This window comes from Camelus bactrianus, chromosome 15, assembly GCF_048773025.1.
Source record: "Camelus bactrianus isolate YW-2024 breed Bactrian camel chromosome 15, ASM4877302v1, whole genome shotgun sequence".
NCBI lineage: Eukaryota > Metazoa > Chordata > Mammalia > Artiodactyla > Camelidae > Camelus > Camelus bactrianus.
Window position 1 is genome coordinate 65,901,023 of NC_133553.1, and position 19,327 is coordinate 65,920,349.

The following is a 19,327-nucleotide window of genomic DNA, read 5'->3' on the forward strand; positions in this document are numbered from 1 at the left end:
TCTTCCTTCTTTCCTTCTTTCTCTTTTTCTTTCTTTCTTTCTTCTTTCTCTTTTTTTTTCTTTATTTCTCTTTCTTTCTTTTTTCTTCCTTTCTTTCTCTTTCTTTCATTTCTCCTTTTTTAATGTACTAAGCTGTGTGCAGAGGATATTGTGCTGAACAAAACTTAAAATGTTTCTACCCTTCAAAGGACCTTTACTTAAATCCTCAATTTGTCTCAGATCTGATTCCTACGCTGTTCCTGTGTATTTCCATCATAACACTTGTTCAGTTCCTCAATTAGATTAGGTACTCTTTGAAGACATGGACCATATTTTCAGCATCTTAATTGTCCTTATGCCAAGCACTATCTGACAAATAATAGATTACACATAATATATGGTGAATCAATCAATCAATCAATCAACAAAGAAGCCTATAGTCTAGCACACACACAGAAACACAAAGATACAAAAAAAGCAATAAAATCTAAGATGAGCTGTGATGATAGTATTCACAGGTACAGAAGTAGCACAAAGGAGTCAGTAGATCAACTCCATCAGGGACGGAAGTGCTCAAAAAGGAATCAGCACATAATGTTTAAACTGAACCTTCAAGGATGGTTAGAAGTGAGTCACGAGGTTCAGGAAAGAAGAAATAATTTTGTTTTTTTTGTTTTTATTAAAGTATAGTTGGTTTACAATGTTGTATCAATTTCTGGTGTACAGCATAGTGTTTCAGTTACATACAAACACACATTTATATGTATATACACACACATACCTTAGAAGAAATAATTTCAAACACAGAGAGGGTCAAGAACAAAGTCAGAGAAATATAAAATAGCATGTTATGATCATAAAACAGCAAATAGATTGATATGACTGAAGCACTGGATGACAGGGAAATTATCCTGGGATATGAATCTGGAAAAAGCACAGGGAGACTAGGTCAAGGGAAGAGGGAGGAGGCAGACAGACAAATGTATCAGGCTTCAGTATGAACTTTATCCTATATGCTGTAAGGAATCCCTGAAAAGGTGAGAAGAAATTTAAATGATAACAGTCGATTTTTAGAAAAATTACTCTAGAGGACATACAAAATAGAACGAGGAGAAAGAAAGGATTGATGGTTGGGAAAGTAAAGTTAGAGGTGGAGGAACAATTAAGAGACTACTTAAATAGTCCAAGACAAATACGACTACATCAATTAAAGCAGCTATACTGGGAAGAGAAAATTTTAAAGGAAAAAAAAAAAACCCTGAAAAAAAGAATCAAAATAATTTTGTTTATTATTTGTAAACAATATAATTAAACTTAGAGAGGCTCATTTACAAACGAACACTGCCGTCATTTATTAAATGGGAATAATCAGTACTTACCACAAAGAAATAGTATGACAGCTACCTGAGAATGCATGTAAAACAGGGATGTAACAATATGAGCCAAAAAATAAGATTTATAAACATGGCAGAAATTGTTTTGTTGATCCTGATGTTGATTAGATTTGAATTTTGGCTTTAAAACTTAACTCCTTGTGAGACCTTGATGAAGTTACTTAATCTCTCTTTGCCTCACTTTCCTCCTCTATAAAAATGGAGTATGCTTCCTAGTATCTTATAAATAAGTATTACTTTGAGTTTTATAGGTGTAATAACATATTTGTAAAGGGTTTATAAAATTTAGTCCAATGTCTGAAACCTGTTTTTAAGAAAAATAGCTATTAATAGAAATAGGAGTTGAAAACAATTCTCAGATTTCTAATTTGGGTGAATGTAACCATTCATTGAGAAGAGGAGGTTCTTTTAGAAAACCAGTCATGGTAGCTATGAATCTCCCACAGATCCTTTAAGATGAATTAAATGTTCTTCTTGGCATTTTTGAAAGCACACTCTACGTATTACAACAGTTTCTATGGTATATTTTAACTGTCTATTTTCAAGTCTGTTATCCCACTGTGTCCTTTTTTAAAATTTTTTATTGATTTATAATCATTGGACAATGTTGTGTCAAATTCCAGTGTAGAGCACAATTTTTCAGTCATACATGAACATATATATATATTCATTGTCACATTTTTTTCTCTGTGAGCTACCATGAGATCTTGTGTGTATTTCCCTGTGCTATACAGTATAATCTTGTTTATCTATTCTACAATTTTGAAATCCCGTCTATCCCTTCCCGCCCTCTGCCCCCTTGGCAACCACAAGTTTGTATTCTATGTCTATGAGTCTATTTCTGTTTTGTATTTATGCTTTGTTTTTTTGTTTTTGTTTTTGTTTTTGTCTTTTTTTAGATTCCACATATGAGTGATCTCATATGGTATTTTTCTTTCTCTTTCTGGCTTACTTCACTTAGAATGACATTCTCCAGGAGCACCCATGTTGCTGCAAATGGCGTTATGTTGTCGGTTTTTATGGCTGAGTAGTATTCCATTAATTCTGCAACCCCAAAAAGCAGGATGTATCTGGTACATAAATAGGCTCAATATATGCTAGTTAAATAATTAAACTTAAATTAAAGGAGATATGGAGTCCTTTAATAAGTCCACAGAATATTTGGAAAAAGGGTATTTCCAAAGGATTTTACCTGCTACTGTACTACTGTACTGACCTCACAATTTCATCAAATAGAATGCAAAAGCTAGTATATTATACCATTATTTTTTAGTAATTCTCACTAATAGAAAGTGTTGAAATGCAAATTTATAAAGAAAATAGTAGAGAATAAGGTAAGTAATATAAACAAAAACAAATTATTCAAGAGTTTTCAACTTTCCCTTTCACCATGACTATATAAACAAACCAGCGCTGTACTGAGAAAGGCTAGTATTAAGACTCTTAAAATTAGAGCTGAAGGGAATGTAAAAAGTATTCTAGAATATTTATGTATATAAAGTCATACTCTTAATATCTGTTGCATTTCCATTGTTTCATACTATACCTTAGGTGAAGATCTTCTGAAAACTTCAGACAGGCATAGATAAATTCTTTAATTTGGTTGTAAACTTTTGGCACAAATTCAGAGAATGGAAACTTTTTTGGAAATGGTTGCTGTAAAGGCAAAAATTAATGAAAACAAGTCACAAATCAGCATACAATGAAAATACTTAAAAATTAATTAAAACACAAAAGAAATCTTCTTCCATGTTGTGAACTGTGTGCCAAACAACCTAGAATTTTTTTGTTTTGTTTTGTTTCGTTTTATCTTTTTTTTGAGGGTGTGGGGGGATTAGTTTTTTGTTTGTTTGTTTGTTTGTTTGTTTGTTTTAATGGAGATACTAGGATTGCACCCAGGACCTTGTGCATGCTAAGCAGGCACTCTACCACTGGGCTATACTCTCCTTCCAATTCTGGCTTTTTTTTTTTCTTAAAGAAAAAACCCTCAAATTTTAGAAAATATTTCTGAAAGTTTCCTGACTCTAAAAAGAATAATTTATAAATTAAACAATAATTCCCATGTCCTCCAAAACCTCAAAGGATAAATAAATTGTGGTACATAGTCAACAATAAAAAGGAATGAACTATTGATATATACAACAACTTGCATGAATCTCAAAAGTATTATGTTGAGTGAGAGCAGCCAGTCTCAAAAGGTTGCATACTGTGTGATTCCATTTATAAGGCATTCTAGAAAAGGCAAAAGTAGATGGAGAGCAACCAGACTGGTGGCTGCCAAAGGCTGGGGGTTAGGGGAGTGATGGATTAAGAAGGTGTGGCATGAGGGAATTTTTTGGAATAATGGAACTGTTCTGTATCATTATTGTGGTAGTACATACAAGACTCAAGGCACTGTCAAAACCAATAGAATTTTATAGCATGAAGGATATATTTCACTGTATATTTTGAGGAGAAAATATCCTAACAGTATAATAAAAGCAAGTATTTCAAAGTAGAAGTCAAAGTGGAACACTCCCAGCAGTGCTCCAAACACTTCAGAGGTGACAGGACTCCAAAACAGGAACTCCTATTCGTCTAAGTCCCAAAATCATCCTTTGAAAATGTTCTGGAGTTCTAATCCACTGAGTGAGAAGTAATGCATTTGATGAGACTGACACTAGGAAACGCTGCAGAGGATGCCAGATAAGAGGAGTTTATTTTAAAGTACTCCTTACCTTTTCTAGCTCTGTATCTTGGAATGGGAATTGTCCCACCACCTTCTTATACATCTCTTCGCTTGTTACTGGTATAGGACTGTAGTTGTCAGAATCAAGTATGTTTCTATAAAGAAAATAAAAGAAGGAAGGGAGGGAGAGAGGAAAGAATGGGGGGGTTAATCACTACGGTGATCACAAGTAATTTCAGGTGAATTTCAATGGTTGTATACATACCACAACCCAAAATAAACATTTCCCAGCCCCTATTCTATTCTTTTTGCAATGCAGCTATCTGAATTCGGGTAAGGACATCTTTAAAAGAAGACGAAGAAAATTACATTCTGAAACAAATGGAACACAATAATAAACATGACCTCACAATGTTTTAGGTTTACAGGTCAGAGAGAAAATTTTAGGCAACATGTTGAAGTCTTAAGGCAAACAATAAAAGAATGTAGCCCTGGAGAAGGGAAAGAGGTTTTATTTGCTCTGTTTCAAAAAATTAAATATATTTGATTATGTTCTTTAATCCTATAATAGATCTTCTATTTTAACTTTCAAAACTGGCAGATGAGGAAAAGCAAGTTCTATAATAAATTCAAATTATGTTCCTTTACTTCATCTACTGCTCTATAATAAGGATGACTTTTTTTTTTCATCCATTGGGTCTGACTCCTTAACTAGACTAGAGGTTCTCTAAAAACAGAGACCATACTACCAAAATCAAAACAGAAATTTACTGAAGGCATCAGATCAGTTGCTCTTAAGACCTTGGATACATCATGTTGCTAATTTTCAAGAGATAAACTTCCCCTAAATAAAATTATATCATTAATAAACCTGTTTTTTAGAAATACAAATGTTTATTATATTAATATTCAAATGAGATGCACTACACAATTATCAGTGATATGTTCATAAACTGTGAAGAGTAAGACTAAAAGGAAAATGTAATATCTTAAAGCTATAAGAATTTGAAAGCAGGGTAAGCTGATCTGGGGAAAAGGTCTTGCAGTAGGCAGGAAGATCACTAAGTAAAGCAGTAAAGGTTTAAAAGGAGAAGAAACAAGTCAGTTGACGTGGGGTGTGTGCCAGGAAAACAGTCCAAGGAGACATTTGTAAGTGGAGGTGTGATACAGTAACTTTCTTATTGTTGTATGCATGCTGCAGTAACTGTTTAAATAGCATGCTTCAAACATGAGATTGTAACAGGTCTCTTCTCTGGGTGCGGAGAAGAAAGAAGATGAATCACATGAGTGAATCTTCCAAAAAGGTTGCCAAAAAGCTAAATTACTCAAAAGCCACTATGTTAAAAGTGAGCCATAGACTAAGCATGATCCTCTAAGAGAAAAAAGAAAAAAAAAAAAAAAACAGATTAAGAAGCACAACAAGATCTGGATGGTATGAACCAAGGTTTCTGACATTTATTCAAGGAAACAGAAAAGCGAAAATGGGATATGGGGACTCCCCACACAGTAGACACTAATACACTAAGGCTGGGTATCTTGAGAATTTTATTTGGGACATCAATACAATTTACTTGAATTCTCAGTTATAACCTGGATCACAGCTAGAAAATATAAGCCACATACACTTGCTGCTTATTACATCTGAAAAATCTTCTGTATAAACACGTGTGTACACACATACACAAATACACGTGCTCACGCAACACACACACACACACGACTAAAGATCATTTCTCACCTGAAAATACCTGCCCACTTCTTTAGCAAAGTTTCACTATACTGATCTCTGATTTCTAACAGCATGTCAAAAAGCTGGTTTACAGGGAAACCATACACCTGAAACAAAATAAGAAAATAGCTTCATTTTATAAGGTGACTTTTTCAAGCAACATAAGAGAGATTAGGCACTGAAAGATTTTTTTATTCTTTGGCCAACAATTTAAATAAAACCACAGGGGACTCTTTTATTCCTACCTAAGAAACAGTGTTTACTTTTAAGAATTAAAAGATACAATACCATATCTAAGCCAGTTAGAAAAGAATTAAATGAACATTAAAATTAATATATACTGGGTATAACTGTCAGCTAAGTTTTCCCTACAACTCCTTCTGTAACTCTTAGCAACCTTCAGAAGTAGGGAGAGAAAATGAAAACTACCAGTCTCACCCACTTCCAATGCTATTGTATTGGCTATAGTATGTGGTTCAAGTCAATAATCATTATTCAAAATGGTAGTCAAGAAACTCCAAAATCACTCAGGCAATGTATCTGAATTAAGGATATTCTGAAGAACTAACATAGTGAGTTCAATTAATTGATTAGCTTTGAGAACACAACAGGGGGATGAGAACTATTTATGGGAACGTGAATGATCAAGGTGATGACCAGGAAATGCTACACAGATAAAAAGATGCAGCTCTAGGAAAAGAAAAAACACAACTACAAACTAAAGGTGCTTACTCAAGCTTAGATAGACAATGAGAAGATTAAGAGCTGATAAAAAGCTCATCTAGATAGAAGTCACAGACCTGAAGTGTGTCCGCAAAAAGCACAATGAGGTTCTTCAAATCTAACACGAGGTTTGGATCAGAGCAGTAAGACTAAAGGAAATAAAAGACAATGAAGGAAAACATCTTAATTATTAAAAATAAAATACAGTTTTGATTTACCTACTTATTTAATGCTTCACCTGGTAAAGAGTCTCTAGAAAAGGTCCAACCCTTTCCTGGTTTAAAGTAACACAAAAGTCAACCAGGGAAGAGCTGAGGAAAGACTCAAGTAAGCCATGATCTATATTTTTGACACTTGAAAATTTAAAAACACAATTCTAAATAGCTGTTTGGTTAAAGAAGTAATCAAAATTGATATTGTAGATTATTTTAAAATGAACAATGAAATACTTCATATCAAAACTTATGAAACAGCTAAAACCATTTTCAAAATGAAAGTATATCTTTATATAAGAATATTAGAAAACATAAAAGATTTAAAATTAAAAAACTGAGCACTCAACTCATGAAGTGAGGCAAAAAAAGCAAAAATAAACCATAAATAAGTGAGAGAAAAAACTGATAGAAAAGTAGAAATTAATGACATAGAGAAGACATAAAAGATCTGACCCATGATCAAAGTCTGGTTAACAATAAAATCAATAAAATGGATAAATCATAGGCAAGTCTGATTAAACAACAAAGACAAAACTAAACAATACAAAGAATCCAAAGAGCAAACAAAAATACAGAAGAAAATAAAAATTACAAATAAAATCCACGTACAATCTCTTATCAACAAATTTGAAAATCGAAGTGATATGGAAGAAAGCTTCTGTGGGTAACATACAAAAATGTATATGTCATTGTTTTTCAGCGATTTTGATATTCAAATTCTCTTAATTATTGGTTGGTAACTTACTCTCTACTCAAATCTCTCAGTTCCAGAAAGAGGCGTACTGAATTTTCCCACAATGGTGTGGCTCTTCCTAAGCTTCTCTTCCTATTAACAACAGCTTTTGTTTTTATACATATTGATGCTTGCATATCCGTAGAAAACAGGCTACTGATATTTTTGGTGGGTTAAAACTAATGTCAAGACAAAATGTTCCTCTCATCTCATTTAAATGTCTGCAACTTCAATTATATTTGCCTTGTGGAATATTGCCCTTTCTGTTTCTTTTGCTTTATTTTCAATTTTTCTGTAGAATCTTAAAGTATGTAACCAAAATGTAAAACTTTCTCTTTGGCATTTCCCATGAAAGCTGACATGTTTGGACCTATGCTAGCCATTTTAAGTTTTCTATTTTCAATGATTTCTTCCTTCTATTTTTGTTTCCTTTCATATTTTTCAATGGATCAGTTTTTTCAAATTATCTTATACTGTTTATTATTAAGTCATATACTTTCTGCCCATTGTTTACTTTAATAAATATGAAGTCTTCATTCAAAAAGCATTTTAAACATTAAGCCTCTCCTTTTGTAGGAATTTTCAAAAGCATTAACCTTTACAAACAATCTAACAATCAGTCACTTAGATTTATCTATGAGTTTTACTGTCATTTTTTTGCACACATTTTATTTAATTCTATCTCATCTTGTTTTTTGGATTTCTTTTTCATTTTTGGTAAAACACATATAAGATAGGATGGGTGAAAAGTAAACTTCGAATCCTCAAGTGTTTCCAAATGCTTTTTTTTTCCACTCAAACTAAAACACTTAATTTCAGATGTGAGAAAACTGCTCTCATTTACTCTCCTTGACAAAAAATGCATCCTTTCACTTTTAATAATCTAGTTTTTCTTTACTACAGGGAAACTGCCTTCATTTATTTAATTATTAAAGTCCCCTCCTTTGTGACTGTCCTTTCTTTCTAAATCTCTATTAGATACAACCAAATATCTACATGATTTATCCATGTTTCTTACTTTTCCATTCATATTTTCCATCTCTTTATGTTTCTGCACTATATTTTGGGATATATATTTGACTTTGTCTTCTTGATCATAGAATGATAAGCAGTTTCATCTATTTAATCTTTGAATTAAACTTCTCTATTATGGTAGTTATACATTTCAAAGAAAGCAATGTTTATCTTTGATTTCTATCTTTTTTTGGCTTGCTTCCTTCCTTTTCCTCCTTCCTACATGTATTTTTTTTAATTGGAAATATAGAAAAAATGAATTAAAGCTGTAGGAACAATCTTACTAGGCAAACAAAACTGAACAGAGCAGCATGCCAGAAGCTCCCAGATGGCTCTAAACACAACTTCTTTCCTCTCCATTAAGGAAAACAATATCATGACATTTGCAATAATCATTTCCATGTCTTTCTTTCGTTTTTTGTTTCGTTGTATTTTTTAACCTAATAAACTTTATTTTTTAGAGCAGTTTGGCATTTACAAATAAATTGTGGAGAAGGTACAGAGAGTTCCCTTACACCCCTTCACAGACACTCACACTCAGATGTCCCAATTGTTACATCCTGCAGTAGTGGTACAGCTTGTGAACCAATATACATTAGTAACTAAAATTCATAGTTTACATTAAAGTTTATCCTTTATGTCATATAATCTATGGGTTTTAACATATGCATAATGACATATTTCACTATTATAATATCACAGAGAATAGTTACACTGCCCTAAAAATTCTGTCTTCCACTTATTCATCACCCTGCCATCCCTCTTCAGAATCTTGGCAACCCCTATCTTTTTACTATCTCCATAATTTTGCCTTTTCCAGAATGTATCTAACTATCTAAGTTGGAATCTTAGGGTTCTTTTACTTTAGCAATATGCATTTAAGCTTTCTCCATGTCTTTTCAGGGATTGATAACCTATTTCATTTTTGGCATTGAATAATATTCAATTATAAGGATGTACCAGAGTTTGTTTATTCATTCGCCTACTAAAGGACATCTTGGTTGCTTCCAGGTTTTGACTATTATGAATTATCTGCTGTAAACATGAGTGGGCAGGTTTTTGTGTTAACATAAGTTTTCAATTCATTTGGCAAATACCTAGAGTGCACTTGCTGGATCATATAATAAGACTATGTTTCATTTCTTAGAAACTGCCAAACTCTCTTCTAAGCTGGCTGCACCATTTTTCATTTCCATTAGTGATGCAAGTTCCTGCTGTTCCATATTCTCTTTAGCATTTGGTGTTGTCAGTATTTTGGATTTTAGCTATTTTAATAGGTGTAGTGGTAGCTCACTGTTGTTTTAATTTGCAGTTCCCTGATGTCATAATCTTTGAGCATCCTTTTTATACACTTCTTGCCATTTGTATATCTTCTTTGGTGAGGTATCTGTTCAGAACTCTTCCCCATTTTTAAATTGTGTTGTTTTTCTTATCGTTGAGTTTTTAGACTTCTCTGTACATTTACAGTACCACTCCCTTATCAGATACGTGTTTTGCAAAGATTTTCTCCCAGTCTATGGCTTAGCAGTTCATTCTCTTAATTTCATTGCTTGTAACCACCTAAATACTCAGGCTTACTCAATATTTTCTTTCTCAACATTATGTAAATAGAAATAAACTGGATGTAAAATTTTTTATCTTGCTTTTATAATTCAACATCATACTTCTGAAATTCATCCATGCAATTGTGTAAGGCTACAGTTTGGCCATTTTCATTTTGTATAATATTATATATAATGAGTTTAACCCAGATTGCTAATTTTATTACCAATAGACATTTAAGTCATTTCTAATTTTGAAAATCCAACAATGATGAAATGAATATTCTTGCATGTATATTACAGTGCATTAAGGCAAGTTTCTCAAGGGAGTATACTTAGGATAAAATTCCTGGTTCATGGGGATCTTCAATATTACAAGATGATGCCAAACTTTTTCAAAGGGTTTTACCAATTTAGACTCATTTTCTTAGTAGTATACAAGAGTTCTGAATGCTCTATATCATTATTAATATTGTATTATTAATTCTTACATAATATAATCTCATTTGGTTTTAACTTGCATTTTACTGATGCATTAGGTTGAGCATCCTTTTTTGTTATTATTGAAGAATAGTTGATTTACAGCATTGTGTTAGTTTCAGGTGTACAGCAAAGTGATTCAGTTATATATATATTTTTTCTCAGACTCTTTTCCATTATAGATTATCACAAGACATAGAATACAGTTCTCTGTGCTATACTGTAGTAAATCCTTGTTAATTTGTCTATTTTAAATATGGTGGTGTATATATGTTAATCCCATACTCCTAATTTACCCTGGCTCCCCTCCCCTTTCCCCTTTGGAAACCATAAATTTGTTTTCTATGTCTGAGTCTGTTTCTACTTTGTAAATAAATACATTTGTATTATTTTGTAGATTATACATATAAGTGATATTATATATTTGTCTTTCTCTGTCTGACTTACTTCACTCAGTATGATAATCTCTAGGTCCATCCATGTTGCTGCAAATGACAATATTTCATTCTTTTTATGGCTGAGTAATATTCCATTACACACACACACACACACACACTTCTTCATCCATTCCTCTGTTGATGGGCACTTAGGTGCCTCCATGTCTTGGCCATTGTAATAGTGCTGCTATGAACACTGGGTTGCATGTATGTGTTTGAATTAGAGTTTTCATCTTTCTGGATATATGTCCCAAGTGGGATTGCTGGGTCATATGGTAACTTCAGTTTCAGTTTTTTAAGAAACCTCCATACTGACAATTTTGTTTCTTCCCTTCAAAGGCTTATTTTTTAATTAATTTATGTTTCTGCCCTTACAACACTAAATAAAACTTCAAGTACAATACAAAATAGGAGAGATGGCAATTATATATGATATTTGTTACAGGTTTTTGAGGATAGCTTTCATCATTTTTAAGAAAATTTCTTACGTTTCTAATTTAATAACACATTTTACCATGAATTTATGGTGTGTTTTATTAAATGCTTTTTTGCATCTATTGAAATGATTATGGAATTTTTATCTTTTAATCTAGTACTGCATTAAATTACATTAATAGACTATATATTTTTTAATTTTTTAAACACTAAATTATCTTCTATTAACTCCTTGCTATTATTCCTCAAACAGTTCAGACACAAAAGTACCTCAAAGCCCTTATACCTAGGATGTTCTTTTAATTGATCTCTGCGTAAACAGTGATATTCAGATCTCAGAATGCCACTTCTGATCAACCAGTCAAAAGCAGGCACCTTGTCCTAATCTATCCCTCTGTTTTCCCTGTTTGCACTGTATTATCACTGTCTGATATTTTTATTTTCTTATTGGGAATCCCCCCTCAATTAAAATAAAACTCTCTGAGAGCAAAGACTTTATTCCTATTCACTGTTGTAGTCCCGTTGCCAACACACAATCATTAGTCAAGAAATATTGAATGAATGAATGAATGAATGAATGAATGAATGATTAATTCAGAGCCAGCATTCTCTACCTGAAATAAAATCATCAAAAATTGATGCTAACATAAAATGTATCAGTAGAGCATGGGAACTCATCATTAGGCAACTTACTGAAATGCTGTAGAGTAAGAATAAATCTGTGAACCTCAAATCAGTATTAACAGGCATTATACAGGCAATATGGAGTAGTGGCTAAGAACACTGGCTCTGAAGTCATAGTGTTGAGATTTGAATCCAAGCTCCAGCACTTACTGGGTGACATTAGGCTGGTTACTTAACCTCTCTGTGGTTCCCCAGGCTATACAGTAAATATAAAAATAGCACCTACCTTACAGGGATACTGTGAGGATAAAATATATATGAAGTACACAATAACAATACAATGGCAATGCCTGAGACATAGACAGCAATCAATAAATGTTAGCTGCTGTTTTCTTACTGAGAACAGAGCACCCACAAAAGTGGGCTCAGTGTCAAAAACCATGTCAATTTTGAAGTGACTACTTTCATGTATCTTTGAAAGAGATTCTCCAAATGGGAGACTCCAAACAATACACATATGATGATTTGAAAGCAGTAGAACATTAAACAGTATAGAGATAATCAGCTTGCAGTAAGAACTTGTCTTGGACTCCTTACATACCGAGTGGGTACGGAGTGCCGCGATGGTTTTTGAAAGTGCCATTTCCCACAGTTCATCAATGTAGGCTCTGTTTACTAAGCCCTGGGTTGTATGTAAAATGTGATCTTCAACCACAAAAAAGCTAAGATTGAGGAAGAAAGAAAGCACAGCTGTCAGAAATTACAGTTTGACTACTATCTCCAGTGTATGACAAACATTAAGAGTTGCCATCAAATTCAAAGATAATACTACTAGTCATTTTTTTACTTATAAAAAGATGTGGTATCACAAACAAAATCAGATTTTTTAGACTTGGAATTATGCCCCGATCATGATATCATCTTAATCACTTCTACAGAAATTGGGGTTACATTTCTATTAAAAGTTAGCCACGTTATCCAGCAATTTAAAGGGGAAGAAAATGTTTATAGGTAAAGGAGGCTAATTTCACTACATTTAAAAACACCAGGCATTAACACATTTTTAAAAACTAATGGATTTTAAAGAGACAATGAAAGCTAAAATACACATTTTTTTTTAAAGAAGTCAACATACAAAGTATCAAAATAATTCCCCTTATATGGACTTTCTCATCAAACTGTTGAAAAATATTTTACAAAGGTAAAATAAAATGCACACATATTTTTTAATATTCTGCTGTGGCTTTTTTATTTTTATACATTTAGAATGTATCTTGCTACCTTGTCTAAACAGTCATATTAATTAAAACAATTTTTAAATAAGGAATTTGTATGATATATTTTAATCAAAACCATCAATTACAATGAAACGATCTAAATTTGAAAATAAAAAGAAACTTCATGGAACAATCCAACTTCCTTTCCTTTCTTCGAACTGCGAAGTCATTATTTTGCAATTAAAATAAATTGCCTATATTGGGGGTGTCTATTTGGGGACAGTATTTACATACTAGCATATGTGCTCTAGATGCAGGTGGCAAACTGTATAGTCCATGGGACTAATCTGTTGCTTGTTTTCATAAATACTGTTTTATGGGAATACAGCTGTGGTCACTCATTTACCTATTGTCCATAGCTGCCTTCACACCGCAACAACAGAACTGAAAAATAGATGTAACAGAAACTGTGTGGCCTGCTAAGCCTAATGCTTTACTCTTTGGCCCTTTCAGAAAAAGCTTGCCAACTTTTGCTGATTATTTGGTTCCTTCTTAACAAGAATGGAGAAACAAAACATCAACTATAATAAGATTAAAATTCAATGTTTTCCTCCCTTTATCCACAAAAAGTATTCTCCAACAATATAATGCTGAAACCAAGAGACATTCCTTTAACATTATCAGATAGTCAAAACTAAATCTTAAGAGTTTTAAAAAAAGAAAAAGAATTTCCCAAAGAACACTTGATAAATTTTTCCAAGTCTCACAAAATTTATATAAAACATTGAAAGTGTATAAATTTAAATACACACACACATATATACCCACCCAACAATCTGATTAAAATACTTCCTGTAGCCGTCTAAAGTTTCATGCTGCAATAAAGCAAAGAAGAAAAAAGTTACTGTTTCTGTTTCGATACATTAAGACAGTTAAAATTAGCTAATTTCTTTAGGCTCAATTCCCAAGACTATATGGTAAATATAATAATATAATACATAAATATAAAATATAATAATAGTACTCATCCTACAGGATTACATTGAGGATGAAATGAGACAACACATAGAGACAGCAGCTTAGAGCAATGCCTGACACACAGCCCTCAGTACGTTAGTTGCTATTTTCTTTTTGCAAGTCACATAAACCAAAAGTGGTCCCCGAATGACAATTTTTAAAAAAATAAAAGGCATATATGCAAAATAACTAAAAGATACCGGAGAAGGAAACTGAAAAAAGGGAGAAAAATGAAGGTGGTGATCCTACCATATTAGACGGAGGCTGGAGCACCAAACGAGCCTGTTTTCGCCTCTGTTTTCGGTAGTAGTTCTCAAATGTTTCCCGGGCACCCTGTAAAACGAACGAAAGAAAGTGGGTGGACACACCTGGACCAATTACTCTACTATTTCATGGAAAAAGAGGCGCTCCCAGGTCTGGAATTGAGGCAGCCCCACGTTTCTCAACATCTGCTATTTTAACAATGATAATCCCTGAAAAAATTAGAAGTAAGTAATACCATTTATTGAAACTTACAACTCCTTATAGAGATGGATACAAAAGATTCTTAAGAGGAAACTACCAGAACTCAACCTCCAACACACCAAAGCTGGTTTCTGAATCAATTAGCACAAATTCACAAGAATGAAGACAAACCAACATTCTCATCGGTTATAATAAGAGTTGACAAAATGGTCCTAAAAAACCCTCACAGAACATTCCAGAGGAAAAATCCAGCATGAAACCCGATCTCAAATCATGAGCGAAGGGCCAAAGGGAGGCAAGGAAAAAGGCAGGAGCTAAGAACAATAGTCAGCCTTCCCAGATATAATATAATCTAGCAGAGAATTAATCCAAAAAAGGAGAAACAAAGCCCTGGAAATTCTTAGTGCACAATTTCTACTTTTCATTTAGGGTTTCTGGGCTTAAAATGAAAAGGTGCTCTAGAGAACAAAAGCTAACTCATGAGCTCTATTATGGGGCTGAATAGCGTCCTCTCAAAATTCACGTCTTTCCCAGGACCTCACAATGTGACCCTATTCAGAAATAGGGTCATTACAGATGTAATTACTTAAATTAAGATGCAGTCATACTACAGTAGGGCAACCCTTAATCCAACATGACTGGTGTCCTCATAAGGAGAGGAAATGCTACAGGAAGGCAGAGACACAGGGAGAACACCATGTGGCAGCACGGGCAGGGATGGGCATGAGGCAGTGGCAAGCCACGGAACCCCAAGGGCTGCCGGCCACCACCAGGAGCTGGGGAGAGGCGAGGAAGGATTCCACCCAGAGTCCCAGAGGGAGGACGACCTTCTGAAATCTTGATTTTGGATTTGCAGCCTCCAAAACTGTGACAGAAAACTTCTGTTGTTTTAAGCCATCTGGTTTGTGGTACTTTGTTACAGCAGCCCTAGGAAATTGATATAAGCTCGAAGCTTTTAAAACATGATGCTCCCCTATTATTAAACGCTGCTCTCAAGACCTTTCTACATAAACAGAGTAGAAAGGGAAAGACAGCATTGCACAGTGGTTAACAGTACTGATTCTGGAATCAGACGATTTTATTAAAATTGTGCTCTGCCCCTCACTAGCTGTTTAACTCAAACGACTAGCTATATAATTTCCCTTTCCTTAATTGAACTTCCACTATTTAACTCTCTAACTTTCACTAATAGATGTGCTATGTTTATTCATCTGTAGAGATGCCAACCTCATATGGTTGTTATAAGGATTTAGAACAGTTACAAAGCTTTTAGAATCATTATGCAACTGTTTATTTAAAACATAAATAAGATGAAATCAGAGATGTAAATTAAAGCCCTCGTGAGGATAAACTCCATGCAATACCTAGTTCAGTTTCCTTCACCTTCCCAAAAGTCTGAAGAAGTTTATTCAACATGACTTCTTTGTTAGATCTCTAAAACCGGGAAAGTTGATTTAAGTTACCAAAACATGCAAACTCAACAGCATAGCTTCAAGGTTGGCAAACGTTTTCTGTAAAGGGCAGCATGGTAAACAGGCTTTGGTGAGCCATTGAGTCTGATGCAACTACCCAGCTCTGTCACTGTAGTGGAGAAGCAGCCGTAGACAGTACAAAAATAAGTGTGGCTATGTTCCCATAAAACCTTATTTGTGGAAACACATTAGAATTTCATATAATTCTCACCTCTCGTGAATTAGTATTCCTCTTTCGATTTTTCACTAGCCATTTAAAAATGTAAAAGTTCACAGGTCACACAGAAAGAGGCAATAGGCTGGATCTGGCCCAAGAGTCATGGTTTGCTGACCCCCGGTGTAGCCTAAAAACAGGTTTTAAAATGCTAAAGTGATTATAACTGTACACACCTGAATGTTTGTGCCTATAAAATGAAATCAAACATTAAGACAGCTATTTCAAGGCTTTCTTGGTCCGTAAGTTAATGAGGTAGCAAATAATTCCATTTAAGAAATAAGAAGTGGAAACTGCCTGTTGGTTTGTTAAAGTTATTCCCCACTTGTCACCATTTCACAGCATAGTGATATTATTAAATGTCAATTACATTCTGTACACACTGAAGGGCTTTTCATTTTAAGGTTAACAGCCCTAACGGCCCTTTATTATTCTAGTGTGACGTTACACTTTCAACATACTTTGGAGCCAAGATACACTTAGCAGAGAATTTAGGGAAAGCCTTCTAATTAGACCACAGTATTCTAACTTAATTACTTGTTGTAAATGATAGAAAACATACAAGATGAAATTCTATATAAAAATCAAATCATGAACTACTTAATTCTAAACTATATACATTTTGCCTTTCGATAAAATTAAAACATAAGAAAACACCAATTTGTCTAATAAGTCTAGGTTGCCCATTTACAAAAATGAGTTAGGTTTTCCCTAGTGGATGCTAAATAAATTCACCTCTGATTATTCTATTTCCTTTGCCAATTTTGTCAACTCAACTTGCTTACAGGTGGAATTTGAGAAGTAGATGTCTGACCAAGCCAGCTGAGTAACTGATGAAGTGCCTGCCTATTCACAAGTAAGCCAACAGACAATAAACTGCAGAGTTTTGCCACTTCAGTTTCAAGCTCCTTTAATCACTAATACGAAAAAACAAAACAAAATCAAATAGAAAAAGGTCATGTAAAAGCTATTGAAGGTATAAGCAAGTAGATATAAAATAATAGGCAGGCAAGTGAAAAGTTGTTTTTCATTTCATTAGTATTACAGTGCTCCAACAGCTATGTAATGATTAATGAATTAATACACACAATATCACAAAAAAGCTAGTCACTTAATGTATATTAAGTGCTTACCATGTGATAGCCATTGAGCATCTCCTCACTAAATTTATAGTCTATGGGAGACTAAAAATTAAACAAGCAATTATATTAAAATAAACAACAAATTCCTAAGGATTGGGGTAGTGTGTGTGTGTGTGTGTGTGTTAGTGGGTAGGAGGAATGTCAGAGAAAGATTTTCAGAAAAAAATGACCTTTATACTCATAATTGAATAATGAGCCAGAAAAATAAGCCAGGTGAAGAAAGGGGGAAAGAAAGGTTCCCCGTAGAGACACAGAGGTTTAAGGAAAAAAGGCATCACATAAGCCATGAATTAAAAGAAGTTCTTCATGGCTAGAACTTCAGGGTGTAAAGGAGAGGGATGAAAAGGGAGGAGGCTGAAAAACTTTGTCAGTTATGTTAAAATATTTGGACTTCAACTCGTTTTAGACGCTTGGAAGTTGTAATGCCGTGAGTATAAAGAAGGAAAGGAAAATTAGATACAAAAAGATCAGTCAGAATCTGACATATATTTGGGAGGTACAAGCTAATGATTGGATATACAAGGTAAAGGACATGAAGGAAGGAAGGCTGGTGTGAGGTTTCTAACCCAGCTCACTGCTTTGATTGGTTCTCTCATTTAATGAGAGAAGATAACCAAAGGAATATATAGTCAATTGTTAATCATGGGTTCCAAATTCGCCAGCTTATTAAAGTTTATTTGTAACCTCAAAATCAATACTTGTGGCACTTTCATAGGTATTCAAGGGTGTGTACAGAGTGGTGAAAATTCTGAGTTGCCCAACACACACGTTCCTAGCTGAGGTTGAACAAGGCAACACTCTGCCCTTATTTCAGCTCACATACTATAAACAATTATCCTTTTCATGGTCTATCTAGTGTCCCTGTTTTCAATTTTTTGTGCTTTTAAAAAAAAAGAGATGTAATAATAAATTATTATATTAGTTTCAGGTGTTCACCTGAAACTAATATAATATACTGTATTTGTATATTCTACAAAATGATCACCACAATAACTCTAGTTAACATCTATCACCACACAGTTACATTGTTTTTCTTGTGATGAGAACTTTTAGGATCTACTCTCAGCAAATTTCAAATACATTATATAGTATTATTAACTATAGTCACTATGCTGTACATTACATCCCCAGGACTTATTTATTTTATAACTGGAAGTTTGTACCTTTTGACTACTTTCATCCAATTTCCCCAACTCCTACACACTACCTCTGGCAACCACCAATCTGTTCTCTGTATCTATGTGTCCCAGTGGGTTTTGTTTGTTTAGATTCCACATATAGTTGAGTTACTACAGTATTTGTCTTTCCCTGTCTGACTTGTTTCACTTAGCATAATGCCCTCAAGGTCCATCCACGTTGTCACCTATGGAAAGATTTCGTTCTTTTATACGACTGAATAATATTCCATTGTGTATATATACTACATCTCCTTTATCCATTCATAAACCAATGGATATGAAGGTTGTTTCCATATCTTGGCTATTACAAGTAACACTGCAATGAACATGGGGATACAGACATCTTTTCAAGTTGGTGTTTGTTTTCTTTGGATAAATACCCAGAAGTGGAATTGCTGGATCATACAGTAGTTTTAATTTTTTGAGGGACCTCCATACTGTTCTCCACAGTGGCTGAACCAATTTTCATTCCCACCAACAGTGCACAAAGGTTCCTTTTCTGTCACATCCCTGCCAACACTTGTTATTTCTTGTCTGTTTATTTCTAACAGGTGTGAGGTGATAGCTTACTGAGGTTTTGATTTGCATTTCTCTAATGATTAGTAATGCAGAACTCACTAGGATGCAAGCTCCATGAAAGCAAGTTTCTT

The 19,327-nt window shown here is 33.8% G+C and overlaps 1 protein-coding gene across 3 annotated transcripts in view; it reads right to left on the bottom strand.

Annotated features, from left to right (window-relative positions):
• Window positions 1-19,327, bottom strand: part of EXOC6B (exocyst complex component 6B) — a 570,349-nt gene that overhangs the window by 233,940 nt on the left and 317,082 nt on the right. For all 3 annotated transcript variants that reach the window (XM_074341308.1, XM_045523158.2, XM_010963690.3), the window contains 7 exons: window positions 14,456-14,539; window positions 14,018-14,064; window positions 12,574-12,694; window positions 6,571-6,642; window positions 5,780-5,877; window positions 4,091-4,196; window positions 2,920-3,029 (listed from right to left, as the gene is read on the bottom strand). In XM_074341308.1, coding sequence (XP_074197409.1) covers window positions 2,920-3,029; window positions 4,091-4,196; window positions 5,780-5,877; window positions 6,571-6,642; window positions 12,574-12,694; window positions 14,018-14,064; window positions 14,456-14,539 — 638 coding nt within the window. The remainder of the gene's footprint in view (window positions 1-2,919; window positions 3,030-4,090; window positions 4,197-5,779; window positions 5,878-6,570; window positions 6,643-12,573; window positions 12,695-14,017; window positions 14,065-14,455; window positions 14,540-19,327) is intronic.